Source organism: Anguilla anguilla, chromosome 10 (genome assembly GCF_013347855.1).
Source record: "Anguilla anguilla isolate fAngAng1 chromosome 10, fAngAng1.pri, whole genome shotgun sequence".
In the NCBI taxonomy this organism is placed as follows: Eukaryota; Metazoa; Chordata; class Actinopteri; order Anguilliformes; family Anguillidae; genus Anguilla; species Anguilla anguilla.
In genome coordinates, this window is record NC_049210.1 from 22,898,003 (window position 1) to 22,917,156 (window position 19,154).

General features: G+C 38.5%; 1 protein-coding gene and 1 long non-coding RNA gene across 5 annotated transcripts in view; one reads left to right on the plus strand and one right to left on the minus strand.

Moving 5' to 3' along the window:
- The window catches only part of LOC118206226 (astrotactin-2-like), a 466,985-nt gene that overhangs the window by 424,453 nt on the left and 23,378 nt on the right, over positions 1 to 19,154 (plus strand). For 3 of the 4 annotated variants that reach the window (XM_035378596.1, XM_035378595.1, XM_035378601.1), the window contains one exon: positions 3,178 to 3,319. In XM_035378596.1, coding sequence (XP_035234487.1) covers positions 3,178 to 3,319 — 142 coding nt within the window. Of the gene's footprint in view, positions 1 to 3,177; positions 3,320 to 8,406; positions 8,880 to 19,154 lie in introns of those variants that run through there. The other variant, XM_035378597.1, reaches the window with a different exon arrangement.
- Positions 16,543 to 17,699, minus strand: LOC118206228. The gene is made up of 3 exons (XR_004761159.1): positions 17,612 to 17,699; positions 17,182 to 17,238; positions 16,543 to 16,647 (listed from the first exon to the last, which is right to left on the minus strand). It is a non-coding gene; the product is annotated as an uncharacterized LOC118206228 (long non-coding RNA).

Genomic DNA, 19,154 nt, shown 5'->3' on the forward strand with positions numbered 1-19,154 from the left:
TAACATTTCCAATAAAAATAGTCCACAATTATAGCCTAAAAATATAAGATGGGAAATGTGCTCATGAAAAACCGTATGTAGCCACAGAGATACTTCTGTAACACCATATATGCCTTCCAGATTTTATGAAGTTTAAAATGCATGGAAAACATCAACAAAATGGCTGACATGCCTTTACCATGTTGACGTGCCCATGAATTACCATCATATTACTTCCAAACTAACTGCTTGTTGGTGAAGACATTGACAACAGCTGTGGCTTTTGAACACACCCCTGGCCTCCTTTGGGAGGTGAAAAAATAATTAACGAGGGGGAGTCACTGTGAGTGAGTGGTCCAGTTAGTTTTACTGCTCTCAAGGTCAAAGTTCATAGACACAATGTACAGACTGCAAAACTGCAGAACCATTTTTTTTCTGAAGAGAAACAGGATAATAGGAAATATGAACACTGCTGAAACAGTAGCATTTGGTTTAAATGTGGAGTCCTAGAAAGAGAGAGAGAGAGAGAGAGAGAGAGAGAGAGAGAGAGAGAGAGAGAGAGATTTAAACCCCCCTTTTATTGGGACATTGTTTAAACACAGAATTTACTGTACTTCAAAATAAAATAATAGACAAGCAACACACAGAGAGAAAAAAAACTAACCACAGGCAGAAAAGAGAGAATAGATACATAAAGAGAGAGAGGAGCGGGTGCCATCTTGGGTTGTGTGTGTCCTACAGAGCTATATGTATGTGGAAGCGTATGCCAGAAGATGATTTGAGTGTAGGACATAGAAGTATCAGTGGTTGCTTAAGGAAATATTTATAGAGCAGATATAACATTTCTGACATTATTTCACAAGGATTCTGTCAGTGACTCATAAAAATAAACAGGAAATAAAAATACTCCCTTGAAAATTTTGTAGATTTGTACCCTCGTGTTTACTTAATTGTGGGTTTCAGTATTTGGCAAAGAGTTAACATGTTATGTTATTGCCATGAGTCAAACACTATTTTTTAATGATGTCCTGTAAAGGAGAGGAACTGTAGAGCAGACAGTCAGAGTTCAGCTGTCACCTGCAGTGTGTTGTGTTCTAACTGTGCTCCTGGGCCACCTTAAAGTAGCTTGCTCAAATGCCAGTAACACTGTTATACAAGTGAAATTATTATTTTCAGCTGTGGGGATATGGTTCATTTCCACCATTCACTGGGTGAAAATCCACTGCGAGAACACAGGTATTTACAGCTACCTACAATACTGACTAACACTCAGATTCAAACAAAAAAAAAAAGATTAATTCTATTAAACAGCTCATTACTGAGACTTCTTATATCAATCAAGACATTCCAAGAGTACATGTGCATCAGAAGAGAAAGGTGTAAAATATGTTTGTATTTGCAATAACTGAGCATACATTTTGTTTTGGAGGAGATGGTAAAAACATGCTGTTCTTGTGAAAGGCATTCCCCAGAAATCAGTGTTTGGTCCATAAATATGCCTCGCCTTCATAAATCATCCAGTGTCACTTCCTCTAATTACATTGTTATGCTGACAACACCAAAATCTGTGTGAGCTCACTCCTCACTTTTATCCTCATTCAAAATATAAAAAAACAGAAGATTAAACAGCAAAAAGACAGCCATTTTACTGATGGCTTCTAGAGGCTTTGCTGTGACAGATTTTTCCCCTTTGCTAAAATATGTTCCTATTATTTCACAAATGAAGTTCCTAACAGAAAAATCAAGTTATTTGAATTGAATTGAATTGAATTGAATTGATATATGTGTCAACGGCAGAAACAACAGACCAAGCACCCCATCAGTGCCACAAACCCCCAGTTTAGGAATGCTCTCCCTCAGAACCTATGGAATTTATATGACAGAAGCGTTGTTACTTTTTACAGAGCAGCATAGATTGTGTGCTTTCAGTCCCAAACCCACGCATTTGCCATATTTTGCACACACATACACACATACTCACATAGTTGCATGCCCCCCCCCCCCCCCTTTAAACCTCTCTCAATCATGCAGTCTCAGAGCTAAAACACTCTAAAATGTTTAGAAATCTCTTTCCTTTTTCACCTGCGCTATTTTGTTTGTTCTAAATTTGCTGTTGTTTTGAGCCATGGTTTGTGGTAACGTGGGAGCAGGATTGTGTGTCTTACACACAGATTGCTTTCTAGGAAACAGCAAACCTTTCCTTCTCACTGTTAATATGTGTCCTTATACAAGTTCTCCCACCAGTTCCCCAGTGAAACACAAAGTACACAGTGAAGTATTTATTCTGTACATTAGTGTGTGGGTAAGCTGGTACCAGGCATGCCTTTACACCCCAGAACAAAGCTAGATTTTCTTTCAGCTGTGTGTGTGTGTGTGTGTGTGTGTACATATATTTATGTGTGTGTATATATATATATGCAACACATCTCAGTATTTGAGTGCATGTCTGTGTGTGTTTTTCCAATTTTAGACATAAAAGATCTTGCTGAACTCCCCCACCACACTATGAAACATACAATAGTAGTGCTACATTTCTTTTCACTGTGAAAAAATGATGGTTCTGTTCCAGGTTTATAATGTACAGCATGCCAGGAATGATATGGGACCTTCTGGTCAGAAGCAAGCACAGTGCTTCTGGAAAGGTCTCCCACTGCCACTGAGACATACAGTATAGCTGATTGAACTTGTGGGGTTCTTGCAGTGAATCCGCGGCTGGATCCGTGATCAGAACAGAGCAGTTTTAAAACACAGCCACAAAACGACGTTTGATGTGAAGCCCGCTCACCGATATAACGGATAACCCTCAGATGTTACCATCGGCATAGTCTATATTTCTACGTTAAGGAAAGGCCTGTCAGAATATAGAGCCAGGCTATTGGACACAGCTGGCTTTCATATCTATTGGTCAGGTGCTTGTTGTTTTTCAGGAGACAGAGTAAGTTGATATTTGCATAGAGATCTCCATGCTTCCTGAAAAAGAGAAGGAACCCTTCATACAATATAGAAGGCAGAATGAGAGGCAGAGAGCATGGTAGGCCTTACAGATACATGGGAAATAGTGTGTGTGAGTGTGTGCCTGCGCATTATTATCATTTTTTTCTGACTCTTTACACTGATCTAATCTGAGTCTATGTTATCTTTACCATCTGTTTGTGTATGCTTGCACATGCGTGGGTGCGCACATCTGTCTTTGCTCAGGGGAGGTGCTGAGCTTCTCTGATGACCTTCTTTCGGGGCTGGGCTCTTCATGCATCGCGGCAGGAAGACGTCACGGGGACCACGCCCACTCCGTCCTCTACTCCCTGGTGTTCAAGTGCTTGGAACCTGACAGCCTGTACAAGTAAGACCCCCCCCCCCCCCCCCCCCCCGACCATCTAAACAGAAGGACTATAAAGTCTGTTGTCTGTGAAAACCTTTACTGTGTCGAAAAAAAGAAACCCTGGATAAAATGAGAAACAAACTTGTGAGGAAAAAACATCACTACAGCACTACAGTCTGTTAAGTTATTTCTTTTAGTCTACGTTTCAGCAACTTCGTTAATTTAACAAGATTCTTCAATTTAGCAAGAACTTGCGTCAAATCGTTAGCATAAGGTTGTCCTTGTGGTACATTTAAGAGAAGACTCAAGAATCTGCATGTGTTTGAGCACAAGAGGCCTTCATGATTTTGCCATTCTTGTGTTTAATACTACTAAATAATAATGATTATATAGTAATATTCTCTTTTCTGTTTGATCCTTTCATTTCATTTTTGCTTTGAAAGCTGGTTGCCCGTCACATGCTAACTTTGGTTAGTCAAAGTTAAAATTTCACTGCCTATGTGTAAGGCTGTTAAAAGAATAATTGTCAATATTGTTATTTATATTCTGGGTAATTTTGTGTTAGAATTTAATTAATAACTGTTTGTCCAAACGGAGTGGCTATAGAGACACTTGGTGGATATTCAGCAGAATGCATCTCTGGAAAACAAGGTCAAGAAAAAGCCATGACCATAATCATAATACTGTACATTGCTGGAATTAAAACGTATTTACATTTTATTTTGGTTGAATATCACTTTCTCTTATGATGGCTTAGCAGATTCAGTTACATTCAGGGGTAAACAACCTTTTTATTTCACTTTAGCATTGAGCCTTTCTGCGATTGGGCAACACAGGGGTCTCTCTGGGCCGCAATCGTGCGCGTCCACTCAGAAAACTAGAGGCGTTTACTGGATAAAATATAGTTTAATTAATGTGTTTTATGGTAGGAGCATAAACCAGCATTATTCAGCCGTGCTTAACGTTTTCCACTGAATGAAAGAACGAAGTATTCATCCAGTTTCATTATTTCTGGCCAGGGCTCTTGACAGTTTGGGAAAACACTGTGTTGCAGAACACTTTTCCAGGATTTATGCACATTGACACACATACCTAAATCAGAAGTTGGTGCGAGCAACCCTAGAATTAGTTTTCCTCCCATTTATGTCCTTTATTCATTAGCGTTTTGTTGCCAGAGAAACCCCCACCCTGTAATTTGTCTGTCTTTTAACAAGAGATTATGTAGAAACAGGCTAAATTTACTCAACTGCACTGGGAGGTCCAGATCCGCTAGCCTCTTATTAGCAATAACATAAATAGACAATTTGTCTTTAATTATGTAAATTCTTGAGTAGCTGAACTGCAAACATTGTTGTGATAAATTGGTCAAATTAGTTGAGGAAAGAGCAGCTGAAGGTTTTTTTCTTCTTCACATAATCGGTGCTCCAGCCAATCTGTTTTTTTTTTTTGCTAAGTTATTAAAACAAAAGAGCTAATGAAAGCAATTCAACGGCTGGGCTGATTACACTTGGCAGATGAGAGAGAAAGCAGAAAAGGCTTCACTGTAGGTAGGGTCCCGCCAGTGAAATACTGGTTTCATTAGTGTCCCAGACACAGGAATTTTCTTGTGCGGATGGTGATTATTGTAATTTTAAACTGCATGCAGTAAACCCCTCTTAGCTTTCAACTCTTCCCAAATATCATTCCAGAATTGCACAAAACAAGCGGAAAAACCCACCACTTGCTCACTCTCGCAGGGCTCTGGTCCAATTAGCAGAGAAATTAAGGCAGGGAAGTTCTGGAGGAAGGGGGTCTCTGTCCCACGTCAAACTGTATTTCTTAGTCTGACTCTGCAACACAAGCCAGGGCACAGCCCTGACCAGCCACAATAACACACAGGGCACTGCAGAACAGGGCAGCTACACGGATACAATGAAAAGACAAAATCTGTCCCTAAGATGTCAATCAATGAATTAATCAATCAGCCAACTAATCAGGCAATCAATTAAGCAATCAATCAACCAACCAATCAGTTAAGCAAGTAAGCAACTAATCAATCAATCCATTTACTCAATCATCCAGTAAAGTAATCAATCAGTAAGTGCAATGTGCACTCCTTGGGGGCCCCCTGTGTATGCTGGCTTTTGTTTCAAGTACAACTGCAATTCCAACATTTTAACAAGCTATTCTTTTTCTTAATTTGGAGATTTTCATGTTTAGAGGGATTATTTACCCTCTTAAGCCACATTAGGTCTGTAATAGCTATGCATGCCATGAAGAAATAAGTCCCATGTGCACATTGTGCATATTGTGCTTTTTTGCAAACAGTTGCATAAAAATAGGTATATAACTGACGAAATAAAAGATTGTGGTGAGGTGTCCACCTCTGGACAGTCACCACTAAGGCAGTTTGTGAAGACTCATTTCAGAATCCTAGGGCAAAACAAAAGGATGCTCCTTGGGTTCTCTATTTTGATCTTATCCTCATGATTCATAGATGAGCTCATTGAAAGTCAGCACAAGTCAGCAGTTTAGTAATTGGAATAGCTGGGGCAGCTGAAACAAATCAACCTGGTGACATCAAAACCTAGCTTGCTCCAAGATGGCTGTACCCGAGTGCTAGTATCTGCAAATAAACAGAACTTTTAGTTTCTTTTTCTAGCAAATATGAATACATTTCATATTTGAATGGCGAGGCATATCTTATCTAAGTTAAAAAGCAAATGAGTCACATGACTTAAGTTTTTCTCGTCCTCTTTAAGGCTGAAAGTGTGAATGCCACGCCAGATGCCTTTGACTTCGAACCCTGTCCTGCTATCACATAATTCGTGTCAGTATCTGGTTACATTACAATTAATTACCTTACAATTACTTTAGCAGACTGCAGAGTGACCTTTAGAGGTTGAGAACACCTGTTTGTCTCAGGAAAACTGCAATGTCACAAAAGGCACTATAATCAATAAGTGCAAACTTCACCAAACAAACAAACAATTAATAATGTAAAACAAATGTATATATCACTGTACAACTAACATTTACAGAGCTATACCTATAAGACTATTATCCCGAAAGGAACTCCAAAAAGAAAGAGGATAGATAAAGATAGTCAGGGGAGCCATATTGCAGTTCAAAGAGATGAATCTTTAGTCAGTGTTGGAGAATGGGTAGGGTTTCTGTTGTCCCAACCACAGCGGGAAGCTCATCTTACCACTGAGGGGCCAGAAGACATGATCAGGAAGTGCAGTCACGCAGGGGGGAGGGGTAAGGCACCCAGATGATGCAGAAAAAGGGGTTCTAACTGGTGCATAGGGCCTGACCATATTTTGGAGCTGTAACAGAGCTGCGCCTTTAGCTAGCTGACTTGGCTAGGGGGGCCAGGGAGGAAGAAGTTTCAGTAGTCTGGCCGTGAAGAACCTACATGCCTGACATACCACTCGGAGATTCCCAGCAGATGAAGAGGTCGACACTAGTGGTTTGGTCCTTTCACATCCCCGGCCAGACTGCCAGCATGGCTGTGGTGGTGCCTATCATGCCAAGACCGGGCTTTATGGACTCATCCATCAGAGGAGCCAGACACTTTTATGTAAAGTGGTTAAGTGGGAAGCTGGTCTGTAATATATTAATCTGTGAGACGGCCTCTGCAGTTGCAACCCCTGGGGATGAGTCAATGGTACAGTCCGTTCCCTCTCCTCGGGTTACAGCTCTCATCTCAACATCCTGAAACTATGAGGGGTGCAACCGTCTTTGAGCAGCAATCTCCAAATGAGAAATGCATGTTATGGTCAACGAACACTGTACAAGTATTTAACAATGTACTTTCACTGTAATTCCACTTCTTCAGACTTTACTGTAAGATTATTTAAACCACAATGAAGCGTATTGCCCAGCCCTTATAATGGGGTTAGACAAGTCTACAACGTGCGTTCACCCTGTCTGAATTATGACATCACTGCCACCAGTATACTCCAGTCCTCCAGAAGTGACAGGTTCAAAATATGACATCACCATCATCAGTACTCTCAGGGCCAGTCACTGAGTGGCAGACAGCAGTTGCCTTTATCAGGTTGGCAGGGGCAGCTAGGGGACTGGGGGTAAGATAACCACTCTGTTGGGCCTTTGGCTCACATTAAATCACCAGGTCTGTCTCCCCTGTGTTAGTGAGGGGCGTTTTGTTAAGTGACTCAACACCTTTTTCTCTCGCGTTGCCTACAGTAGGTTCACCGGCACTGTGTTGGCATTATAGGCATAGGCTGAACCCGGGGGGAAGACAGGAAGCAGCTGGAATAAGGGCCACTTATCATATTGGGCTACGCAATTGGGAAATAATGTGCACCCTTGCACATTCTATTTGCCACTGTTTGCTGATGCAGTCGTGCCAGGCAATAATTGCTATTGTAATTCCATTACTCTAATGTTGCATGTTTCTGATTGGGATGGGCCAACTAGAGAAGTACTGAGGGTCACTCAATTGACACGACTGGGTAGCTGGTTCATAGGTCTCTGTCTATTCAGAAGGCTTAACTCCATTGATTCCTCTCCTTAACTGCAGATCTTAGAAAGTGGTTCAGGTCATATTGATACAAAACTGAACGTTCTACCAGTATGGCAATAGTTAAGAAGTTTAAAACTACTGAAACGGTCATAAACCTGTCTGAGAGAGGACACAAGTACATCTTTCCCCCATGCACAGTGAAGCCAATGGTTTTGGAGGCATTGTAAAATCCACAAAGCCATAGCTGAAGATCTATACATCTTAGTCTTATTTTGGGTACACACGGTTTCTGATCTATGCCAGTAAGGCTTTTTGGAAATATTTCCAGACAAAAATAAGCATCTGGAATTTGCTAAATGGCATTGGAACTTGGATTGCAACTGTGTGTTATGGTCAGATGAGACCAGCACTGAGCTTTTTGGCCGCACACATCAGCAGTGGGCCTGTTGTTGGAAGAGGGGCACTTACTGAATGTTTAAATGGCCCTTACACCTACGGTAAGGTACGGTGGTGGATCTTTGATGTTATGGGGTTTCTTCACATCCACTCGTTCCGGGGCTCTTGTTTAGGTCCATGGAATCATGAACTCCAGCTAGTACCAATATGTTTTGGCAAAAAACCTGTTTCCTTCTGCCAGGAAGCTCATACTTGGCCGCAAATGGATTTTTCAGCAAGACAATGATCCACAAGCATACCTCAAAATCAGCCATGAAATGATGAACTGACCACAAAATTACTGTTTTGCAATGGCCATTAATCTCCAGACTTCAACCACATCAATAATTAAAGAAAGCAGTGCAGAAGCACATGCCAGTGGACGTGAAGGATCTTTAAAGATGGAAAACTGGTGGAGGAAAATGGAAGAAACAATCACCAATCTCATAAAACACTGCCGAACATGAATCGGTAGCACCGTAATTGTGAAAGGAGAGTTCATACATGAAGTACATTAAATGGGGCTGTGAGTATCTGTGACTTTCCTTTGGAAAATACATGTATAATATGAGAATAGTGTAATTCCAGTGGATTCCACAAAAACACTCAAAACAAGATTGTATTAAATAAAAAAATATATTAACTTTTCTACTTTAATACAGTTTTTGTTAATCGTTATGAAGGGTGTGCGTGTTATGTTTTGTTACTTTTTCCATTTTTTTTTTTTAAAAGCTCACCCCGCATATTTATACTTTATGCCCAGAGTAGCCAGTATGCTTTACTGCACTGTATTAGAATGCTGAAAAAAGACCTGGATCCAGGTTGCCTACAACTATAAAATATAATGACTCCAAACTTTGTTTATAAATACATTGTTTCTTTGTCATTTTCCCCTTTGTCCTAGGTGTTCAGGATCAGACATTTAACACTTTTGTTTTGCAATATTATACAATTATTCCAAATACAGCTTTGTGAAAATGACAAATTTGTAACATTTTTAAAAGAATGAAAGTTGTTGGAAAGTGTCAGTTGTGTTAAGATTTTTCTGAATCGAATAATACTTAATATGTCTGCTCCTCTTTAACATTAAAATTATTTCTTAAATATAAATTCTAATACTTTAATGGGAAGCAATTTATATATGAACAGATGATTACTCATGCTGTATAAGGTTTTTGATATCATTTCATGATGCTGTTGTGTCATGGACAACAGAGAGTATTCATGAATGAATACTGAGCAACATTCAATAAAAATAAAATAAATAATATTTTTGAAAATATTTTCACTGCAGTATGCTTTTGTCACCAAAGACACTTATATTGTGTCAAAAAAGTAACGTAATGAAACTTTTTTCTCCCGAGTCTCAGCAGGATATATCTCACCTCCCTTCCCCCCCCCCCCCCCCCCCCCGAGTCTCAGCAGGATATATCTCACCTCCCTCCTCCCCCCCCCCCCCATTGTTATTTTCTTCATTTTGTATCTTCTCTTTGATCCTCCCTTATTTTAAAAGATGTAAACTGCTGATATTGTGGCACACTGATTGTTCTCAGCGGAGTGGACTCACTAATACCTCTTCAAGGGAAATCCTAATGTGCAGCAGCGGACTCAATCATTCATTCAGTCTTGCATTTACTCACTCACTCACTCATTCAATCATTCACTCGCTCATGCACTCACTCAGTTGGTCTCCCCATTCAGTCACCTCACTGACTCTCTCACTCACTCTAGCTCACTCACTAACTCACTCACTCACTCAAGAATTTGCTCAGTGTTCAGTCGGTCATGCAGTTCTCAGTCTGGCCTGTTTATTTTTTGCTTTAATATGCAGTCAAACTGATGTCAAAGGAACCAATACTCATAAAACAAAAAATTCATATTCTGTATTTGTACATGTAACATGCTGGATGAGTTACAAGGATTATAATTCACAATTTAGTCAATTGGCAGTCACTTTTCTCCAAAGTGACTAAAAAAAGTGACTGAGTGCATTAAATTGGCTAAAGTCACCGCATGAATGCATTCTTTATTATATGGTATTGGATTTTCATACATCCTGTTTCTTATTGGTCAGTGAAAAACCGTTGCATTTAAATTTGAGGAACAAAAGCTCTATTATTGCATTCACCTTTTTGCGTATTGCAGAGGGTCAGAGTGAAAACTGCAAAAATATTTTGCACTTTTAAACATTTGTGTGAATACCAAAAAGCCTACTGAAATACCGCATGTACAGGAATATGGCAGAATGCCACTGGGCTGAGGGGTGAGAGTAGTTAGAAGAGAAAGAAAGGAGGAGCCAAAGAGGGAAAAATGGGGATGTTGAGCGATCAAGAGAGAAGGAGAGAGGGAGAAGTGATTTGCCGTCTGTTTTGACATTTTTATTGGCAGGCCAAACACGGCCTTTCTTTGTTCTGTGATGATGTCTTCCAATTACAGTTTTTTTTACAATTGGTTACAAATGGGTTACTTTTCTCAATACTGAGTCCATTTTTTCAAAACTCTTCACACTGTTGTCTGTACCAACATACAGCTTGGCACAACAGTTAATTTCACACCCAAAATGCACCAAAACTACCAAAACACTGCATGCTTGTGTCAAAATCTAATAATTCTACCAAAACACCAGCACTAGTTTTCTCCAACAGCAACACTTTGTCACTCATAACACAATTACCTAAAAAACAGCTAAGAGACACTGTCGGATTACATAGTTGCGTTGCCATGGATGTGTCCTAGCCGCTTGCCGTAAAGGCCTTTACTATGTCGTAACACTTAGATGGCATGACGTAACACTTAGATGACCCGGCGTGTATGTAGACCTGCAGTGCTTCCGCGCTGCAACTAAAAAAGGCGTCAGACTAGTGTTGTCATGATACCAGGTTTAGTATCACGACACTCGATACTGAAACAATACTTGGAACTTAAATGATACACAAAATGTCCACAAGGGTTAACCTCATTTTTGAATTCACGGTTTAATAAACCCAACCTGGTTTATTAACAACCTTTAAGTTGAAGCCTGTTCAACATATTACAGTTTTTTTCAATTGCTAACAAGCATCGGTCAATACTGAAACCACTTTTTCAAAACTCTTCATACAGTCTGCATTACCAACATGCATCTTGGCCAAACAGTTAATCTTACTTCCAAAACTGACTCAAACCACCAAAACACTTCATACATGTCTCAAAATAAGCTCATTTGACCATAACACTGGCAACAATTCTCAGTCAGAAAGCATACATTGTCACTCATAACACACTGACCTAAAAACACTAACAACAGGGAACATTACATAAATTATGAACTTTTATATTTGAAGTTTGAATGATTTTTCACATAAATCAGTATTTCATTATAGAATAAGAATAACATCTTTTCACTTTATTGACTGTACTAACGTATATGTAACAAGAATGAATCAGAAATGCAGCAATTTGCTTCAATATTCTTTATTTTTTCTATATCTTTGCGTATAGTAATTTAAAAAGTTGAAACAAAAAAAAAAACAATTTCCTGAAATTCCAGGGCTGCAATAATAATCACAAAAAACAACAACATGTATAGTATAATCACTAATACTGTACAGTACTGTGAGGGTTCTAGTTCTCCCTCTCTCCTGCATTTGGCCACAAGTTCTCATCAACATCACATCTTATGTCGTCTTTGGCGATGCATTTTGGAAAGTATCTTCTGGTATGTCCAATCCAACGCTGGCAGTCTTCAGGAGAAATGTCTCCACACCCCGCATTCATGGCATCCAGTAAGGACATCTGGTCATGTGGACGGTGGTCATACACCTTCCACCTCCACTTAGAGAAAAACTCCTCTATAGGGTTTAGTATGGAGTATGGAGGCTGGAATAGTACTAACATCCTGGGATGTGCAACAAACCAGTCTGTGACTGCAGCAGAGTGGTGGAATGCCACATTATCTCACACAACAACGAAGGTAGACCACCACTCTTGGTCTTCCTCTCCTTTGTCCTCCACGCATTCTCCCTCTCCCTGCCACTCTTCTTTCCCCACCAACCTGCCTTCCTTGATCCATTTTTCTAAACAAAATCATTCTGAAATCATGCTGTTCCCTTTTGTCTGTTTGGTAACGAGACTGAAAACAGGACACCTGGGTAGGCTTTCAGCTGAAATTGTAATCAGCTGTGTTTGGAATGATTATTATTTTATTGTAAATATTCTGCTAAGATTTTCTATATATTTCAATATGGTTAGTGCAGAAATGCATGAAATTTGCCATCATTCTGTTTTGAATGTGTTTTTAACAGTTTTGAAAACAGCATGTTAGCATTTGAAAAATGTGCTGCAAATATATAGTGTTTTGCATGTGGTGGAGTATGAATGAGAAAAGAGTTCATGGATTTTGTAAAATGTGGTCATTGAATGCATTTTGTGTGAAAGCAATGAAAAATGATTCAGTTTGGTCCACATGGACTGACTGTGTGAAGTGTTTTGACAATGTGACTTCAGTTTTGACCAATGCATGTTAGCAATTGAAAGAAAATGGGAAAAGCATAGGCCTATAGTGTTACAACACTAATAGAAAAATATATTAAATATATTTCAAAAATTAAACAATTGTAAACTAAATAATCTTTAAATAGGTCTTTCACTTTTAAATAGATCTAAAAACAGCACATTCTAATAACAATACAGCATCTTCCTATAATAAAATATTTCCAAATTAGAACACTATTGCTACTGAAGTGTACTGCTACTGCTACTGTAGTGCACGTCACCTGACTTGGCTACCTTAGTTGCTACTGCCATCGAGCAAAGATTCTGACAAATTACACCTTTTATCCTCTCAATCAGTAATGCGGGAGACACATTTCCCTGGCTTTTACATTTGACCTAAAAGTACCGAAGAGGTGCTGTTTCGGTATACCATGCAACACTATGTCAGACACATATTCCAATCCATTGCTCAGCTTAGCAGAGAATGCACATTTCAGAGGGCCTCAGAGACAGATAATATATGAATAATAATACATATTTCAAATAATAAATATAACATTGAATAAAACTAAACAAAAAACGAAATATCAACTTGCATCCATGTTACCTGCGTGCTGCCCGCAGAGTACCGTATTATTTATTTTGACATTGGCAGACTACAGCATAAGTCTTTTGACTACAGCATAAGTCTTAAAAGACTATAGTCTTTTGTTTATATTCAATATTAGTAATTGCAGCGAGAAACCGCAGCTGTAGACACAAGAAAGTTTGTTATATTATGGTATATTATGGTAGCAACCGAACAAACCGAAATAGTTTGCGCAGTAATACTTACATAGCAATGATGAAATTTTATGTGTTCAGTAGATAGAGATGGAGACAGTAAAGCAATGATACAGTCCTATCCGCTTCTGTTTTGTTCCAGAAAACGATGTCAGATAGGTCTAGCAGCAAACATATGGCTTAGCTATGCCCAGAAGTCCTCAATAATAATAGTATTTTCCAAGAAATTGTGAAATTGTGACGTTTCGTTAGGTGCAGTGTCTTTTACTGCTACCCCTGAGTGAATTCGATGATAAGAAAGTTTTCGGTTACACTGACGGATAAAATGCTATTCCAAAAGCGAAATCAGACATGTTATACATGGTTAGAAAGCTTATACTCTCACCTACTGAATACATGAACACAGCTATTTTTGAATGTACCCAGGCATCACAGATGTGCATGTATTTCACAAACGGATTGTCCAAGACAATATATGACCACTCGGTCTCAAAAGGGACATCTTTAGCGTAAAACCGTAAAATGGTAAGGTTGTATATTTATTCAATATTTAGTCCCAGATATTGACTGTAGAATGACATGGTATCATTTTTTAAAACGTCTCGTTTATTTCGTTACTCATTAAGCAGCGTTTTCACTGCCGTACTAGCATATCTTAGGGCTATTGTTGGGTTTACCTTGTTGCTATGACGGAATACGATTTTTTGAGTGGTGAAAGAATATTTTTATGAATGCCCAGATAGATAATATTGTCCATTATGAAGTTCAGACCCTCCCCTCACTGATAAATACTAGACCCAACGGTGTAAGATTACTTAGTTGCGTCGCCATGGATGTCTTCTAGCCGCTTGCCGTAAAGGAGTTTACTAGATGTCGTAACACTTTAGATTTGGAGCTACAGCTCTTCCCAACTAATAGAAAAGTCCAAATGGTGGGCAAACAATATTGCGGACATTGGTGGTCCCAATAGCAAAGTTGTAGAGCACATTCAGATGCATCGTTCAATGAAGATTTGTGTTGATTAATAATAATAATAATAATCCTAACAGATACAATTGGGTTCCACCAGCTTCGCTGCTTGGACCCCTAATTACACACAAGCAATATATTTTCTAGAGGCTTACTGTACAGTTAACCCGGATTAGTTGACTTTACTAGAAAAATGAGTGGAAACCGATTGCCTTAAATTACTTAAGTTTTTACATATGGAGAAACATAACTGGTTAAGTAGTATCTACTTACCATCTAAATAGAATAGAGTAGACAGAAGTTCATTACACTTAAGCATTAGTAAACATTACTCAAAATCATTCGTTTTTATAATTAATTTGGTCTATTAGAATAGAGTAGACATTTTAAATTCAATACACTCTATCATTGGTGAACCTTACTCAAAACACGTGTTTTTATAAATCAAATCTTTTCATTTATTTAATTCAGTTTAATCACTATGCTGATTATTTCAAGCTTATTTCACAAAATAAAATTTACATTTTCAATTACATTACTTTCAACTTAATGTGAACAGGCAAGAAATCAACAAACACAATACTACATTTTAACGTTCAACATTTTTATTGTTGACTTGAACATTTCCACACACAATGATCAAATGTGTCATTGCAGCATTTTAAAACATTTCCTAAATCCTAAATCCTAAAGCAGTATGTGAACCACAGGGATTAACCAAACAAGATGCAAGCCTGTAAAGCTCCAATATGTTGTTTGAGGAATATGAACTCAAAAAATGTTCACAATATCTGTTGTGATGAATATCTAAAAGAGAAAATAATATATATTTACAACATCATTATTTGAGGCTGGATTTCTGTTATAACAATATTAGAAAAAACATGTTTTTAGCCACAAGAAAATTTCAACTTATCCTAAACTACATACCATGTCTTTACTTTTTAAGACGTTCTGCAGTCTCTCTGGTCCATTTGACCAACACAAAATATAATGTATCAGTATGCAGACTAATAAAATAACACTAACATGAACTGAGCATGAACTTGAGGCATCTATGATGACGCAAACCTTTACTTTGCTTTTCAAACATTGTATTTTGTACTGATGCACTGAATATATTAACAAAAACAAGTGCCTTAATATTTCTGGCCCAAAGGCTATTGAACATAAATCAGTTCTTACCAAATACTATGGGACAAGTATTTGGTAATATACTTGTCCCACAGTACAAAAAAAAAAAAAAAAAAAAAACACCCAGGTTGCAGTAGCCTGGACATAGCCTGTCTTTCTCTACATTGCAAGCTGGTTTTTTAATGTTTGTAACTTGGGTTTCAGTTGATTCTGGCCCAAGGTGAGAAGTACCTGTTGGATGAACTAAAATGTGAGCTTCATACACTTGGGGTAGTTGAGGTGTAGTGCATACGTGAGACCAAAAAGCATGCACATAGCCTGCGGTAGATCTTGAACGTTTCCCATCACAACTTTTCCCTCAGTGATGATCTCAATGGAGGCTGGACTCAGATGCAGGTCGGTTGGTTGTGCAGAACCTTCATGCTGAACAAATAGGATCCCGATAGGGAGGTGGCTGAATGAGTCCTCATCATCCGAGTCCTTAATAAAAAACATCACCATAAGAGCATGAACATGACATCTCACTCATTGAATAACACGTTGTCAACAACGTCAATAACCAATTAAGTTGAGGATATAACTGTAAGACTTTAAATTTGACTGTTCAAGACCACAATAAGACACACTTTGAGAATGTATGAGTTTACTTACTAAGCATGCTTTGAAGAAGTTTGCAGGGTCATCACCAAGGATAGCAGGGAGTCCTCTGAGCACCAAAGTCTGTATGTCAGTTGGCTCTGAAGACTAGGGAAATAAAATGACAGCATGGGACACGGCTAGAATGACTAGAATTGAATGGTCTAAAAGAGAGTGAAGGCAATTAAGCAGCCTTTTAAAGATATTGCATGGTTGATGTCAATTTCTGTAAAAGGTGACAATATAATTTAGTGGGATGTGTAGAACACGGTAGGTATAATGAATATTTACCAACCTTGGTTTGCTGTGAAAGCTGTGATAACTGCTCTCCAATACGCCCTCTCTTGGATCTGAAAATCTTGATGAGACGAGGACTGTGTCGATCCAGACCTTCATAGAACTCTTGCTTCAGATTCTTGCCAACAACCCTGCTAAACTCCATGTACACCTGAAAAATACAAACAATGACAAAATCCAATACAATCATGTTTCAAATCTAAATGATACAAGCCAGTTTTCTTGTTTTATTTGTTGTTACTTGTTTTCCATTAGCATCACTACAAAACGGTTTACTAACTTTATATATGTCCTGTTTGACTTACCTCCATGGCAGCTGAATATCTGGTGTTTTTTGCAACAGCATCTTGCTCACAGAGTTCACTACCACAGAAATACATTCCTCAAACAATAGCAGTGGGTGCTGCATCTGCTGCCATTGGGAAATTTTGCTTTGGTAGATAACTCAGTGAGTGAGATAAAGATACAAAAACCCTACCAGATATTGAGCTGACATGGGGGTGAGAAGAACTTAGATTTTAAGGTGAACCATGTGCAACTTAAAAGGGGCAGTTCAAATAACATGTTTTTCCTTTTACTCTGGAGTGCCATCTATGCATACAGTTCTAGTGTAGCTTCCATGTTTTAACCGGTAATGCTTTAATAGATGTCCTCTTTTTTCAGGAGATAAAAGCACAGTACTTACACTTCCACTGAATCTTCACAAGAAACTCAGTAGGCTAACATTATTCAAGTCTTCAAACTGTAAGAAAACAAGAAAATGAACATGAGAAATGGTAGGCTTAACTCGCCATTTACTTTAAATGAATTAGGCCTACCCCTGGTGGTAACTAGCTAAATATGTAAGGAAAATTTTGCTTGTTAACAGCTAAATTCATGTTGTGGACTTGTAATGATACACTAGTACTAATAATAATATTAGTTTTTACATTATATTATATTATAACGTTAACGTTATTGGATATGCATGTGTGGTCTGGAGTGTTTCCACACACAGACGGGATACTAACATTAGCTAGCTGCCTGTAGCTCGCAACCTTGGGTTGAGCTCACTCACGTTGTTGTCAAAAGTTTTCAAGCACAAATAAAACTTAAGTCAAACGTAACACACTCACCGTTCGACTTTGTGTACATTAGGAACCATAAACTGAACAAGGGAACTCTCCTTCCACCCCCATTTCCAAGTTCACGTCTTATTTGTTCTATATTTTCCGCCAGAATTAACGCGCCCACACAGAGTAGCCATGTGTCTGTGTAAACACCAATCAGAAGCCAGTACTCACTGTTGTCAGGAAGAGTTTTTTTTAAACCACTTTCCAGCCCTGCAGAAACTTATTTATTAAGTAATCTCTGCCTAACATAATTATTACGCTGAATATTTCACCTGAATATTGCAAACTACTTAATTTAATCTAGTAATGGAAATGAATTAATCTAAAAAATAAAGATAAGTAATGACCACTTAATTGTTTAATTAAACACAAAATCCAGGTTTACAGTGTAGATCAATTTACCACTATAATATGCAGTCATGCCATTTCACAATACATATCTTACCTGTTTGTTCACAGGAAGATTCTGACAATTGATGCCACCGTCGAGCAGCCCAGATTTGGCTGCACTCTGAGACCAGCCTCTCAATGATAGTCCATGGTTGATTACATGGCCAACTACAGTAGCCCTAATGTCATCAGAGACTACAGCTCTTGGTCTTCTCTGCTGCTGTTTTACACCACCACGCATGCAGACTCCTTTCCCTCTCCATGCCACTCTTTCTCCTCTGTCTCTTGCAGGCTCCATTTTGAAGTTGAGGTATAAAAAAAACATTCCAATGATGTCTCCTTTTATAGGTGGTAATGAGATCATCAGGGGAAAACACCAGGGTAGGTCTTCAACTGAGATGGGAATCACCTGTGGTTGGTCTCATTTACATAATTTCAATCAATAATATTTCACTATTTGTCTCCATAAGAATCTTTTTTTTTGAATGTATTTCAATGGGGTGTTTGTAATTTGGCAAATTGCTGTCCATTTGAATGTATGTTAGGTTTTGAAATTAAATTTAACTGTTTTGAAAAGCGTATGTAAGCATTTGCAGATTGGGCTGTAGATATACATGGTTTTGCTGGTGGTTGACTTTGAGTGAGAAAAGAATTCAAGAATTTTGAAAGCTGTGGTCATTGAATGTCTTGTGTGTTAAACCAATGCATTTTGTGTTAAAGCAAGGCAAGAGTCAGTCACAGTTTGGTCCACATAGACTTCTGTTGTGCTAACAGTGTGAAGAGTTTTGAAAAAGTGAGTCTAGCATTGAGACATGCTTGTAACCAATTGTAAAAAAAACTGTAACAGTCTGTTTACACTCTACTGGTTTAACTGCACAGTAACAGTCTATTCATCATTTGATTGACTGCACATTGACAGTCTATTTACACATCAGACAGCCCTTGATAACATTGGTAGAATGACGTCCTGGCTGCCTGAGTTTGTGTCTGTGGCAGTATTAAATGACTGAATGAATGACAGATTCACTGGGATATTGAGAGGCTTATGAATAATGCTCTGAACAAAATACTGACTCTGATTCTGACTCATTGACTGACTGACTGCCTCTCTATTTCATTTACATCTACTGTATGACCAATAAATTCAATTAATAAT